General features: G+C 37.0%; 1 protein-coding gene across 1 annotated transcript; it reads left to right on the plus strand.

Moving 5' to 3' along the window:
* The first annotated feature begins 1,517 nt into the window (after positions 1–1,517).
* Positions 1,518–8,011, plus strand: LOC120346822 (uncharacterized). The gene is made up of 11 exons (XM_039416654.2): positions 1,518–1,618; positions 2,660–2,773; positions 3,128–3,181; positions 3,661–5,055; positions 5,475–5,591; positions 6,034–6,138; positions 6,293–6,384; positions 6,697–6,867; positions 7,144–7,291; positions 7,373–7,568; positions 7,767–8,011. The coding sequence occupies exons 1-11, from the start codon at positions 1,570–1,572 to the stop codon at positions 7,954–7,956; spliced, it is 2,631 nt and encodes an 876-aa protein (XP_039272588.2). The 5' UTR covers positions 1,518–1,569; the 3' UTR covers positions 7,957–8,011.
* The last annotated feature ends 5,309 nt before the right edge of the window (positions 8,012–13,320 follow it).

Here is a 13,320-nt window from a genome sequence, read left to right on the forward strand (position 1 = left end):
TTAAAAACATTAGGAATATAATCTGCCCGATCTCACAAATACCACAAACCTTTTTCAACGAAGCTTGGTCTAGAAATAAACACACACAAAAAATACGCGAATGTATTGAACTCTCGAGCTGTTGTACTTTAAAACACGTAAGCAAATGATAACCAATTCAATCTGATACAAAGAAAACGTGTGGCATGCAATGTGATTAAGTAAAAAGAACAGTCGAAAACTACGCTGATTGGGAATAGCTGAATAGAGAAAATGTGGTTTAAGATACATGCAAACTGAGATCGAAATTATGCTAGTAAATTCTGTGCACTAGTCTAGGGATGCCGCTTTTTGATTTACGAATCGAATCGCATCTTTTTCGAAGCGATTGGAATCAGATTTACGCGATTCGGAAAAAGAGAGCGTTAAAGAAGGAAAAAACATTGAGTGTCTTTATTATTCAGGGAAATATTTTGCTGTCGTAGTCGGTTGAACGATTATCTTTATCAAATTTAGTTTTATGGAGGTCAATTTTTTTGTCTTCAAGCGTATTGCTGTAAGCGTTTTCATTTATTGTAATTCAAATGTAACTAAAATTCTTTTTGTCCTATTACACTATCCTGCTAGCATAAATATATGTCGAGTGTCTTCTTGCTTATAAAGCTCTACCGCAATAATGAGCCTATATTGAACAGAGATGGCAATGTACTGAAACTGAGTGTGAAAACATAAAATCTGTAATAAGGCCAGACTTAATGCAATAAATTATAGCAATAAGTGAAATATCACAGTCACATATACAGGAATGAGACTACTGGAAGCAGTGCTGTTACTATGTTTATGATATAACGGTACAGCAACTGTTTCCTGAACTTTTTTCCTATGTGAATTTCATCAAATCGATGCATTCGCAGATAACAGCGAGTTTTTCATCAATGTAAATATTGGTCATATCTTTGACCTACATATTTTTTATAATAATGGAAATATGTGTGGCTCATTCACTGAAAAAACTTTGCCATCCTTGTTATCTATCATTTTTGTGTGTCAATATATATATCCCATTGTCAAGTTTTTCTCTTCTATATTTGGGCTTAGGCGTTTAGTGACTTCCGGAAACCTACGCATACAATAAAAAAAAGCCTAACAGATTCAGATTCGATTCGAAAATTTTTGATTCGATTTGAAAAAAAAATGTATCCATAAATGGCAACATTAGCACGGACACTCTATAAAAACAATATCACGAAACGCGACCACTTCCGACGATTGCCAAAGGGTTAATCAAATCAAGCGGTTCATTCGAATCAAGCCCGAACTAACTTCAACAGACTCACACCGTTCATAGACCGGACGAGAGGCCACGGTTTAGCCTAATTTATGACCATCCTGCCTCGCCCGCTTTCCTCTACTCTTGGTTAAATATGAACATCCGGGACTCATACAGTGTACAGTCGCTCGTAAAAAGCTAGCGCCAATGCATTTGTGACGTCATAGTCAATTTATTATAATTGAATACTAAATGTTCAAAGGCCCAATCTCAGTATTGTAATCGGGAAAAGAGTAAAGTTTGCAACAATTTTATTGAACATGAGCTCGAAACCGTATGGAAAACCTGTAAATCCCGGGGCTAAATATGGTAAGTAAGCAAATAATACATTGAAGAAACCACTTAGTGACAATTCAGTTGTAATCATGATGACTTTTTTCACATTCTAACTTCTAATTGCATATCATCACTAGACTCGCAGTGATCCCCATGACTTCTAGATTTTCAACTCTGAAGCTCAATCAATACTATTTTCTAAAATTTACTTCTCTTATGTCTATAACTCCGTAAGTATAATTGTCAGAGGTAGGCTGAGATTTGGAATTGGAGGTAGAGCGTCTTTATATGAACTACCAAAGTTCTGGGAGCTACACAAAACTGTATGGGCAAATATAGTACATGACGTCACGATAACAAGTAAAAAGATCACATGGTACGCGATTGAATGGCAGGTGTCAGATTGCTGCAGCATAGAGAGAATGCTTTATCAAAACGACGATACAGGGGAATATTTTTGTTGCACATACTGATGCACAATTCCTCTAATATTCAAATATATTCGTGCATTTTAACCTAAAATATAATATTTCGTGACCCTGACATTCACAACTAAATGGTTGTTTTCACTATATGTTTCACTATATAATGAGTTAAATAAACCGCTAAAAGTATATAATATATATACAGTATATAAGGGTCTTGTTGAAAATGAATATTTGGATCAGGTCGTATCACGTGGGTCGACATGTTTCTAACAAACTGCTTACAACTCAGTTATAAGATCAGTTTTCGATGTGATCTCGAGCCAAATCACTTGCTGCGTACTCTGATTATCTTGTATTTCAAGCATCGCCATTAATATTCATAATACAAAATATTTCTGTTCGGCAAAGTGGATACATGTTTTGTGATATTAAGTTTGTAATATTAGTAAGGTGCATGATGTAGATTGTAGGCCCATGTTATAGAAAGAATGTAAATTTGCCAATGCCAAAATTTGGCTCCAACTCTGTTAAAACTTTATAAATTCGTTTCATTTGCAATTCTCACATATGGTGTTTGTCTTCAATTTACAAGTGTTGATAGCCTCCTCCGGCAGCACAAACAACAACTATTCTCTCTTACATGCAGGACAGAATGCAGCCCGAGATAAACAAATTGGGATACTCCTTTTTGTTCTGGATGGACTCATTTTGACTTCTGCTATTTTCCTATTCGCTGGAAAACAATCATGCCCTGATGGAAGTAAGTCCATTATTGGTCTGCTATTTTTCGTCTAGTGAACTTTTGTTGATTTCTATTGGCGCAGATCAAAATCTACATATAATATTAAGTTGACTATATGTTTAACTATAGGCTTTATTCAGTATTGTATTTTCACGATGCGTAGTAAAGGCTTAATTCTTAGTCTTGTGCTGATGTTATTCAATCTCACCGAACAAAAGTCATCGAAATGAAATCAGATTCATTCATACCTCATTTATCATACTCAATTTATCCAACAAATATCTATGCTCTAGAATAGATTCATGTTACGTCAATTTTTAAAAGAAGTCACATCCAATATATATCGAAGTATAATAATGCATACTTTTGCAGTTGACAACAACTATTCGGCAGATTATAGCTTCAATATATCCGAAACTGGAAATGGTAATATTTATGTACATATTTAAATTATTCATCAGTGACAGGACGTCGCGACTTCGGAGTCTTTTTCAGAGTCTAATTCTATTTGAGTCGCTCGATGACTAATCTTAATTTCTAGATTAAAATGCATTGAATAATTTAAAATTGTCAATCCATTTTTCGTTTTTACAACATGCTTGCTGTAATACACGATATGCAATTAAAGTTTAAATTGTATAACGAGACGGTTTTTCATGAAAAATATTATTTCAGGAATAGCCTGATTAAAACAACGGCATTAATATGTTCAGTGATCGTGAACCGTTATCTCCACACCGCGGGTATTTTAATGAAAAATATATACTCAATGTTTAGCTGTGGAAATTTACACATTTTTTCAAGTATAATTTGAATGCATTCAAAACGTTTGAGCCGAAAAGGGTTTTTGTATTTTTAATACCTGCCTCTCTGTTCACATATGTACTCGAAAATATTCATTTTAGTTAATCTCCAGCAATATGATCACGATAGTCCAGCGTTTAATCGATTTCAACCATCTTCGTACGGTAGTTCAAGCTATGAATCGTCCCCGTTTGCTTCAAGTTTCGGATCATCATCCTATGGATCCAGCTACAATTCTAATTATGGCGGCACATCGCCGTCATCGTGGGCGCCGTATGGATCAAGTTCAACCAATACGGGATCCGGATATAATTGGCCATCTTATAGTCCAACAGTATGGAATTCCGGCTCCACATCTGGATCAACCCATGATACTGGCTCATCATCTTACGATTCCTTGTCATCTTTTGGATATAGTCCCGGACCCAATTATGGTTTTGGAACTTCTTCGTCAACGGTAACATCTGGTTCCGATTCATTGTACGGATCGTCGTATGGTGAATCGAGTTTCACGTCTTGGACAGGATCATCACCCTCTGATTTAGGGTCTACATACGGATCGAACTATGGTTCGGGATTTCCTAGTTCATCTTCGGGATCGTCTGCGGGTTCAGGGTCGACCTACGGATGGAACTATGGTTTTGGATCCCCCAGCTCATCTTCCGGATCATCTGATGATTCAGGGTCTACCTGGAACTATGGTTTTGGATCTCCAAGCTCATCTTCCGGGTCATCTGATGGTTCAGGGTCAACCTATGAGTGGAACTATGGTTTTGGATCCTCTAGCTCACCTTCCGGGTCATCTGATGGTTCAAGTTCGACTTATGAGTGGAACTATGGTTTTGGATCTCCTAGCTCACCTTCCGGGTCATCTGATGGTTCAGGTTCGACTTATGAGTGGAACTATGGTTCCGGATCGCCAAGCTCATCTGTTAGTTCCGGTTCCTCTAGTACATCCTCCGGGTCATCCGCTGGTTCAGGGTCGACTTTTGGGTGGAACTATGGTTCTGGATCTTCTGCTGGGTCATCGGTCGGTTCATCTTCCGGTGCCGGATCATCAAGTGGAGAGAGTATTGACACTGGATCTTCTTCATCTATTTCGGAAACAACATCTGACGCTGATTCCAGCAATACTCAAAATCTTACTGGATGGGAGGCACTCATCGCATCCGGCTATGGCACAACTTGGACTTTTGGGACCGGCGTTGGCACTGTTACTTCGCTGGCAGATAAGGGAATTACTGTCGGAATTGGAACCGCATCATCTTCAGCATCGTCGAACGGGAGTAGTGGAGGCCCCCATCTAGCCGCCGGAGAAACCATCAGCTACTGGGTGTACAAACCTTACAAGCCAAAGCCAAAGCCAACTTCACCTTCAAGTGGTTCAACAATTGATCAGGGAGCAACAAGTGGAGTCAGTTCAAGCTTTAGTGTGGCTCCATCTCCAAGCGGGACAGGGTCAACAAATCAAATTGCTGGAATAAATGCTGGGGCAAGTATGTATGATTTTGTCAGCAACAAAAAAGGGAAAATTGCGATAAAGGCGTAAAACTACTAAGTTCTCCGTATGAATTCCATCAAAAATAATTATGAACGGAATCATCCTCAGCCCAATTTTTTATCAGATTATAGAGTATCAGAAAGTAATGAAACTTTGTTGCATCCTAAACAAGGTGAAATTTTTTTTACAGTGTGAACAGTAAATAATTTCAACGTACATTTTTCTATAAATAAGATAAGGTTCACACCCAACCATTGATTGAAAAATATTCTAACATAACTTTATCTATTTAAAAGAGAATAAACGCAGTTTTATTGAACTCATTTATCTTTGTTGAATAAATTTATGAGATCTGATAAATGTTCAGAAGTGTATTTTTAATCATGAATAAATTGCGCTGGTGTTTCATCCTAGATGGATTTGGTTCCACAACTGGATTTGGGTCGACTTCTGGGGGTTTTGGTGATACTTCTGGTGGATCACTTCCAATAGGAGGTGGCTCAACTGCGATATCTCAAGGAGAATATCCATGTGAGTTTTGTGAATATTCATATACCAATGGCTCAGAATCAAATCGTAAAGAGCATGTCGTGCAGAGAATTAAACTGAAAAGTACATATAATTATTAGACAGGAATCATAAAAATGCAATATTTTGAATCATGATTAAATAAATTTCTCAAGTCTACCGATTCCGTGAATATGGAAATTGTACAATAAACTGCGTACGACAAAACTTGGTGAACATCGTAATTTCATATACGTAATATGCAAAATATGTATCGATCCACTTTTAATTTTTGAATATTTTTGAAAAGAGAATATACGCTTTATAATGAGGGAGGGTATAATGATGAACAACAATTCTAATTCTCCTTTTTATCGCACATGTAGGTTACGTCCAGCAATCGGCCGTTAGCGATTTATTTGTGATTCCAGTAATGTTTAATAATATTTCAATTGCATATTTGCAGTCAAGGATCTTGTCGACATCATACCTGAAGATACAATTGTCAACACCGACTTTAAATGCGGCATTCCAAAAGTCAAACCAAATTTAAAAACAGGACGAATCGTGGGTGCGTTGTGATCAGTTTAATGTCTGTTTCTTCTTTGTCATTCTTTTTAGATGAGAGGCTTTCTAGACAGACGTTACGAGCTATCACTACTAACCATTTCTGCCTTGTCACTTCTGTGTATATGTCAAAATAAATTTAATTCTTTGTTGGATAGGTGGAACAGAAGCAGTGAAACATAGTTGGCCATGGACAGTAAATGTAATGGCGCGGGATGCAATATTTTCAGGCGAAGAATTTTTCAATAGCGTGAGATAAATATTATCGAATATCAATAAATATATGCCGGCCCTATCTAGCTCTGTATTATACAATCTGAAATCTTTTAGGTTGCTTTTGAACTAGCTCAGAGGTTTACACGAACTGACGTTAAATATATTTTGTTATTGTCAAGCAGCACGAGCCTAATTCAAAATTCCCGAATCGACCCGAAAAAAGTGCCCGAGTTACTTTTATATTTTGTATTGCATTTCAATTTTTCAAAATCTGAAACGTGGATGCTCATTTCTCGGAGAATTTTTGTAAAAAAGAAGAGTGAACTCTTTATTCGCGCATTTTCAGGTATGTGGTGCCACAATTGTTTCACCAAAACATGTAATATCAGCATTACATTGCTTCGCCTCAAACTCAGGCCCGGGTGTCAAGGAAAAGGTTAAAGTGGATGTAAATAGATACTGGCGATTGTTTATAGGAAAACATGATCAAATGCACGTCAAAGGAGAACAATATGAGGTTTGTACATAACATTAGTATTGAATCACGTTTGATGGCTCTATCTGTTCCAACCACTTTCCATTCCAACTGAGTCCCATCGCTCTATGTGGGCATTTCGCTGTTAGATCACTGTCATATCAATTTTTTCTATATCATTTAGTATGCTTGGTTATGATAATTATATTACCTAATTCGTTTTTACTGCTAAATTTAGAAGGCAAAAGTGAAGTAAGCTAACTGTTCTGTTAATTATCCCCACTGTATAAAGGTTTTGAATGAATCATATGTTTGCAGATCGCAAAACTACGTTGGCATCATAAAGGGGTAACATTTCCATACGTTATTTACGATTTAGTAATACTAACAACAAAAAAAGAAATCAAGTTTTCTGATAAAGTACAACCAGCATGCCTTCCGAAATACCAAGCGGAACGAAAGCACGGTAGGCAAAAACGTGTAAGACTAGTATATATTAGCTTTTAGCTGCCTTGAATACGTATATAATTATATTTTAATGATACAGGGTCGTGGTGTTGGGCTGTGGGATGGGGTTTCACTCAAGGCACAGGTTCGGATAATGAATTAAAACAAGTCAGACTTAAAATTGGAAATCCGGAAGCGTGTGAGAAGAATTTGGGATACAGCAAAGAATTGCTAAAAAAGGAAATAGCTGTTTGCGCTGGAACAGAAAAGGGACAAGATACTTGTCAAGGCGATAGGTAAGATATATAGGCTACTGAGCATTTCTATTTCATTTAAAAAGTATGATAACAGATTGTATAGTAAGGGTTAACGGAAGAGAGAAGCACAGTGCTGGTTTGCGTTGTAGTCGATCGTTATGAATCTTTGCAAAAATAAAATGTCGATATATTTTGATATAAATATATATTCCCGTGGACATAATTTTTTCTTATTAGTGGCGGACCTCTCACTTGCGAAGATAACGGCAAGGTAACGTTGTACGGAGCTACAAGTTGGGGAGGTGATTGTGGATCAGGCAACTACGCAGTTTATGCGTCAGTCTCTTTTGCACTTGAGTGGATTTGTTGCTTCATGGCGAATATTCCGGGTTGTCGAGGTGTCAGCTGTAATCCCAAACCAGAGTAATTCATGTATATATTTCAGTAACCTTTTTTTTTTAAATAAAACGATGTTAACTGACTGTGAAATTGGTTTCTGTACTATTCAAATTATTTAGGATCTTAACTATGCAAAATTAAAAAAAGAAGGCGAATTCAGAAATCAAGAAATGTATATATGCACAGAAACCTACTAACGGAAAATGCATTTAGTTGGAAATACGCTTCCGATGCCGATTTGTTGTTAAATATTCTAAGGAAATTCTAAATCATTACTGAATATCTGGCAATTACTTATTGTAGCTTACTTGTATATTTAGTTGCTACAGAACATGGATTTCGTGCTAAGCAGAGTAGTATAATGTTTATATCCAGGCTGCGAATTCGGGTAAATCTGCCATTGACTCCACATTGAAATTTTTTTGGCTCCGACTCCGGGCTAAAATTATGAATGAAAATTATAAAACAAATTGACTGCATAAATAGGCTTATAAACACTGCCAGGTAAATTTGAGCGTCTCGTCTGTATTCCTGCATAAGTGGTATACTGTGGGCTGAGGCTAATATACAAATATTCACTTAAATTCTTGAGGCTTCTCCAGTTTATAAATTTTTGAAATTAAAGATGGCGTTTGAATTAGTATAACAATTAGAGTGAGGTTTGAGGCTACAGATGAGAACAGAACCAATAAAATTGTCAGGTCATTCAACAAAGCAATGTTTTTGTCCAATAAAGCTCAGCATATAACAACTATCGGTTAACGTAGATCTCGAATGTTAGTGTTGCAATTCGAAGATTCTACTGTTTCGCTGCCTATTCCTACTACCTCGCCGTATGCAATTAACTGGGTAGAAAACAATGAAGCACTTTATAAAATGTAGCAGGTGCCCGCGTATCACTAACCGTTTTGTACGATTGAAAAATGACTTTATTTGAGCACGATAGAGTTTCCTAGCAGTTACATATGATTCTCTCCAAGACATATTTTGAGATGGTGACCTAAACAAAAAATTGTCAAATCAAATGTGATATAACATTGTCATTTCAGCGGTATATAAAATAAATAATTCCGAGCCTGTGCCATGAATGAAATAGAACTCAAAAAACACCAATCAGAATGCATCTTACATTACAACTTCGCATCGTACAATACAACTTCTTCAACTCTGGGAGTTATCGGATCATTCAGGACCAAATCCGGCTTGACATACGAACATGCAAAGGAGCTATATACCGCTGCAATTGAAATCAGTCCGATGATTGGGAAACAGCGCTTTGACTTCCTTCCCTTTTTAAAATTCTCAAATTTCATTTCAATTCACCTATTGTATTATTTCGAACCAATACTTGATCGTCAAGAAGAAGACTCGGCCCGTCTTTTCGCACCGGCATTAAATTAGCCGAAATAATTTGTTGCCAGTCACGAACTCCACTCCCTTGGTCTGCGATCCTTCAACTTGGTCGTAATTCCTGTATTTTGCTAATTTGAGACCACAATTAATTTGTCTCTGTAATCTACACTCTACAGCCACAATTAGGATTTCGCATGTAGGCTTCGGGTACAGGAGATCGATTGCGATGTCATGCTGACCGGTTTGCGGTTCGATTACTTGCATCGATTGATTCTTAACCTCTGTATCTATCAACGACTTAACAACCATGACAAGGTTCACCCACAGTTTCTGCATCTTTGTTAATTTTCGCCTACTGCGTAGTAAATTCTTTATTTTAATTACCCTCTGATGACACTCGTGTTCAAGTTTCAATACCTCATTTATTAAATTATGTGATATGACCGTCGCAAGTGCCGCAGGATTCAGGGTTGCCACTTTTGTCTGACTAAAAACATATAGATTGACCTCGAAAATCATCTAGAAACATCCAGATTGAAAAATAAAACATCTAGAAAATACATCTAGATATGAAGTCATCGAATTTAATGAAAAGTAACCATAATACAGTAATATTAGATATCGAAGAAGCTAACATCATAACCTAGAATTCAATTCCCACCTGCAGAACTTACAAAAAGCCTTGTACTTTTCATCTGAAGGAGCAAACTATTCTATAAGCCAATCTAGTGTAATTGGCAATTTGAAAATGTGGCAGACGATGCCTTCCATGCCTTCACGTTCGGGGCAATCATCACCAAACAGAGCAATAATCAAATCAAATCACAAAAACAAAAGGGTAAACAACACACAGAAAAATCCCATCTCTTTCTCGTCGCCAAACGTGGTGGTCATTTTGTCTACGAGTAATCAAACGAAGTGTCCGAGCGTGCGATTTGTATGCAAATTCTGTACTTTATCTATACCGTCATTATATGTCACACAGACTTCCCAAGACTTAACACTACTTGATTACAAAACATTGTTATACCAGTGGTACAAAATGCAACGAGACTGCAAATTTCCCGCTACACATTGACAAGCCCTTCGTACAGTACATCACTACTTCCTCACGAGTTACTATTCAGTAAGCAGCGCGTAAAAATTGAATACAATTATACAGGGTTACCATATCGTGCTTATTTCTAAGATTTGTGCTTATTTTGTAGCCCGTGTCTTGTGAAGTAACGATGTGCTTATTTCTAAGAAAATTGCTTCTTTTTGAGTTGCGTGCTTATTTTTTATTGAAAACATGGATGACTTGTTCTTGTTTTACGTACTGTTATGAGAATTAAGTTCAGTTATTCCTGTTGCAGTGTGCTACACTTTGTTTATATTCCGTCATTATTACATTATCGTTCTTTGTGTTGTGATCACTGATTATCGTCAAGCGACAACGGACTGCATTTGCCTTACTGCATTAGTTACGTGCCGTTACGAGTATTAGACCGCCGTAGGCTTGCACGTAATTTACGGATTTACGGAATTACGTAATTATTTGGAGTTACGGAAGGGAAGTTACGAATTATATCCATAACCTTTCAACACGACGATCTTGTGAAATTTAACGAAGAGCTTTCGCGACGAATTGGAACCAAATAAGCGAAAAGAGCGATTGATCACTCGCACCAATACCTCGCCGTGATAATTAATGTCGCGCTTATCAAATAGCAATATGACGACAAAAGAGAGATTGCGTAATGAACCAACGCAACTTCGTCTCCTCGGCATCGGTAAAGCGATTGAGACGGCAGAGAAACAGCAAAACGACGGATTCCTCGCGGACCGCTAAAAATTTAACTGCTATCATATATAATCAAATATGAGCCAGTGTGTTTATTCTGTGCGAGATCCATTTTCTATTACAAAATCTTATGTTTTCTGTTAACGGTTTTATCGTTATATATCAGTCCGGACTTGGCCCTGCTCATGATGTTTTTCACAATTCCTCTCAATATTTCGGCCGTATATGATTAACTGTCTTACCAAATGCGGCAACTTATTTTGATTTATCGTCGACTTGAATACCACCGGCACTCGACCAAACTTGTGTCAATCTTGGCCGATAGGATCGCCGACTTGAGTTAGCAAATAAATGTCGTGAGTGTAAAATAAATGTCACAAAATGCATTGTTTTGCGATATAACTTTGTATTTTCGGAGAAGGCATATCATATAAGTTCCATATTTAAATTATACTCAAATAAATAATATTTGATCTAAATTTATCGCAAATAATGTTATAAACATTCAGTCCGCGAAATGATTAAATGTAAAATGAAGCATGGTAATCGGAATATCGTCAATAAGTCGACATCAATAATTATTATTATAAAATGCTAACAAGGCAATAATGTCGGATAATGCAGAAGACGCTGCAAAAACAAGTCTTCGTCGCGAGGAAATCGCAAGTATAATCAAACGAGAGAATACGCTCGTCGTTAGTTAATAAATTAGAAACCCGTAATTTTTATTCAGCACTAAGGTGGTTTTAAAAAACTATCGTTTCCATAAATATCCGTATACCAGTGTCGGTATTGATAAAATAAAATTGATCGCATAAAAATGGGACGGTTAATTTGCGAAGGTGATAAATGAAAACCAAAGCCAACACAAAATATAAAAATCAGAATAAAATTAATTTGAATTCACTCCTTGATATTTGTCTTTAACATCTGCCGACGGCGTGTAGTACTGCCAAGAATATGGAAACCCAACTTCAATGTCCCATTCGGAAGAGAAGTGGATTTAATTGATTGTTATGATAGGTTTAAATGCGTGGAAAAATATCGCAATTACGGGGTCATTACGTAATTGATTTTGCCGTAATTACGGAATTGATTTTTGTCAATTACGTGCAAGCCTATAATAGACGGTAGTCCGATTAAGTTTGGCTATACTTAGTGACTCAATGTAATTATGTTGCATGTTCTTGTGTTTAGGTTAAGATGCGTTTTTAGTTTCTTAAAGCCATAACTTTGGTTATAATAAATAAAACTGTCATAACAATTTAAGAAACTAAAATCTTAAATATGGATGCATCGATGAAACCAGTGAGACTTGACCTAAATCTGAATTCTCCAAGCGCGGCAAAGGAATGGAAGCACTGGAGAAAAACATTTGAGAACTACATTGAAGAATTAGAGATGAGTGTACAAGAGGGCCAGTCTGTGAATAAACTCAAGAGGCTAATCAACTCAGTATCTCACAATGTTTATGAATATATTGAAGATGTGGACGCTTATAGTAAAGCTATGGAAGTGCTACATAACTTATATGTCAAGACGCCGAATGAAATATTTGCACGACATCTGCTAGTTACGGCAAAGCAACAAACTGGTCAATCCATCGACGAATTTTTACAAACTCTGCGTAATCTAAGTAAAGATTGTAATTTTAAAGATGTTTCTGCCGCGCAGTACCGCGACGAACTTATACGTGATTCTTTTATCAATGGTATTTTGTCAAATAACATCCGACAACGTCTTTTGGAAAACAAGGACTTGACTCTTGAATTAGCGTTTTCACAAGCTTCATCACTTGATCTGGCGCAACGTAATTCGTCAGCATATGAAGCATCTCGAATCGACGAATTGCAACCTTCGGCATTGGCCACTTCCGAAACCTCTTTCGACAATGAAGGTATAGTAACTGGCCGTATAACAGGGCGAAAATGTATATTCTTTGGATATAATTACCACAATCGTCAAAATTGTCCCGCACGCAATGCCAATTGCTACGAATGCGATAAAAAAGGCCACTTTGCCAAAGTTTGCCGATCAAAGATGAATAAATCTGAAGACTCTTCATCTATAACGGCGTCAGTAAATCCATCAGTCCACGATGTGCAATCAGCACCACGGTGTTTACTGCCGGCAACACTTCCAGTTGTCATAGCTGGTCGCAATACAACTGCGTTGATAGATACCGGAAGCTCTCTCTCTTTTATAAACGAAAAGACTGCGAGAATGCTACGTTTGAAAATTTTGCCCTCACGGGAA

This window comes from Styela clava, chromosome 8, assembly GCF_964204865.1.
Source record: "Styela clava chromosome 8, kaStyClav1.hap1.2, whole genome shotgun sequence".
Classification (NCBI taxonomy): domain Eukaryota; kingdom Metazoa; phylum Chordata; class Ascidiacea; order Stolidobranchia; family Styelidae; genus Styela; species Styela clava.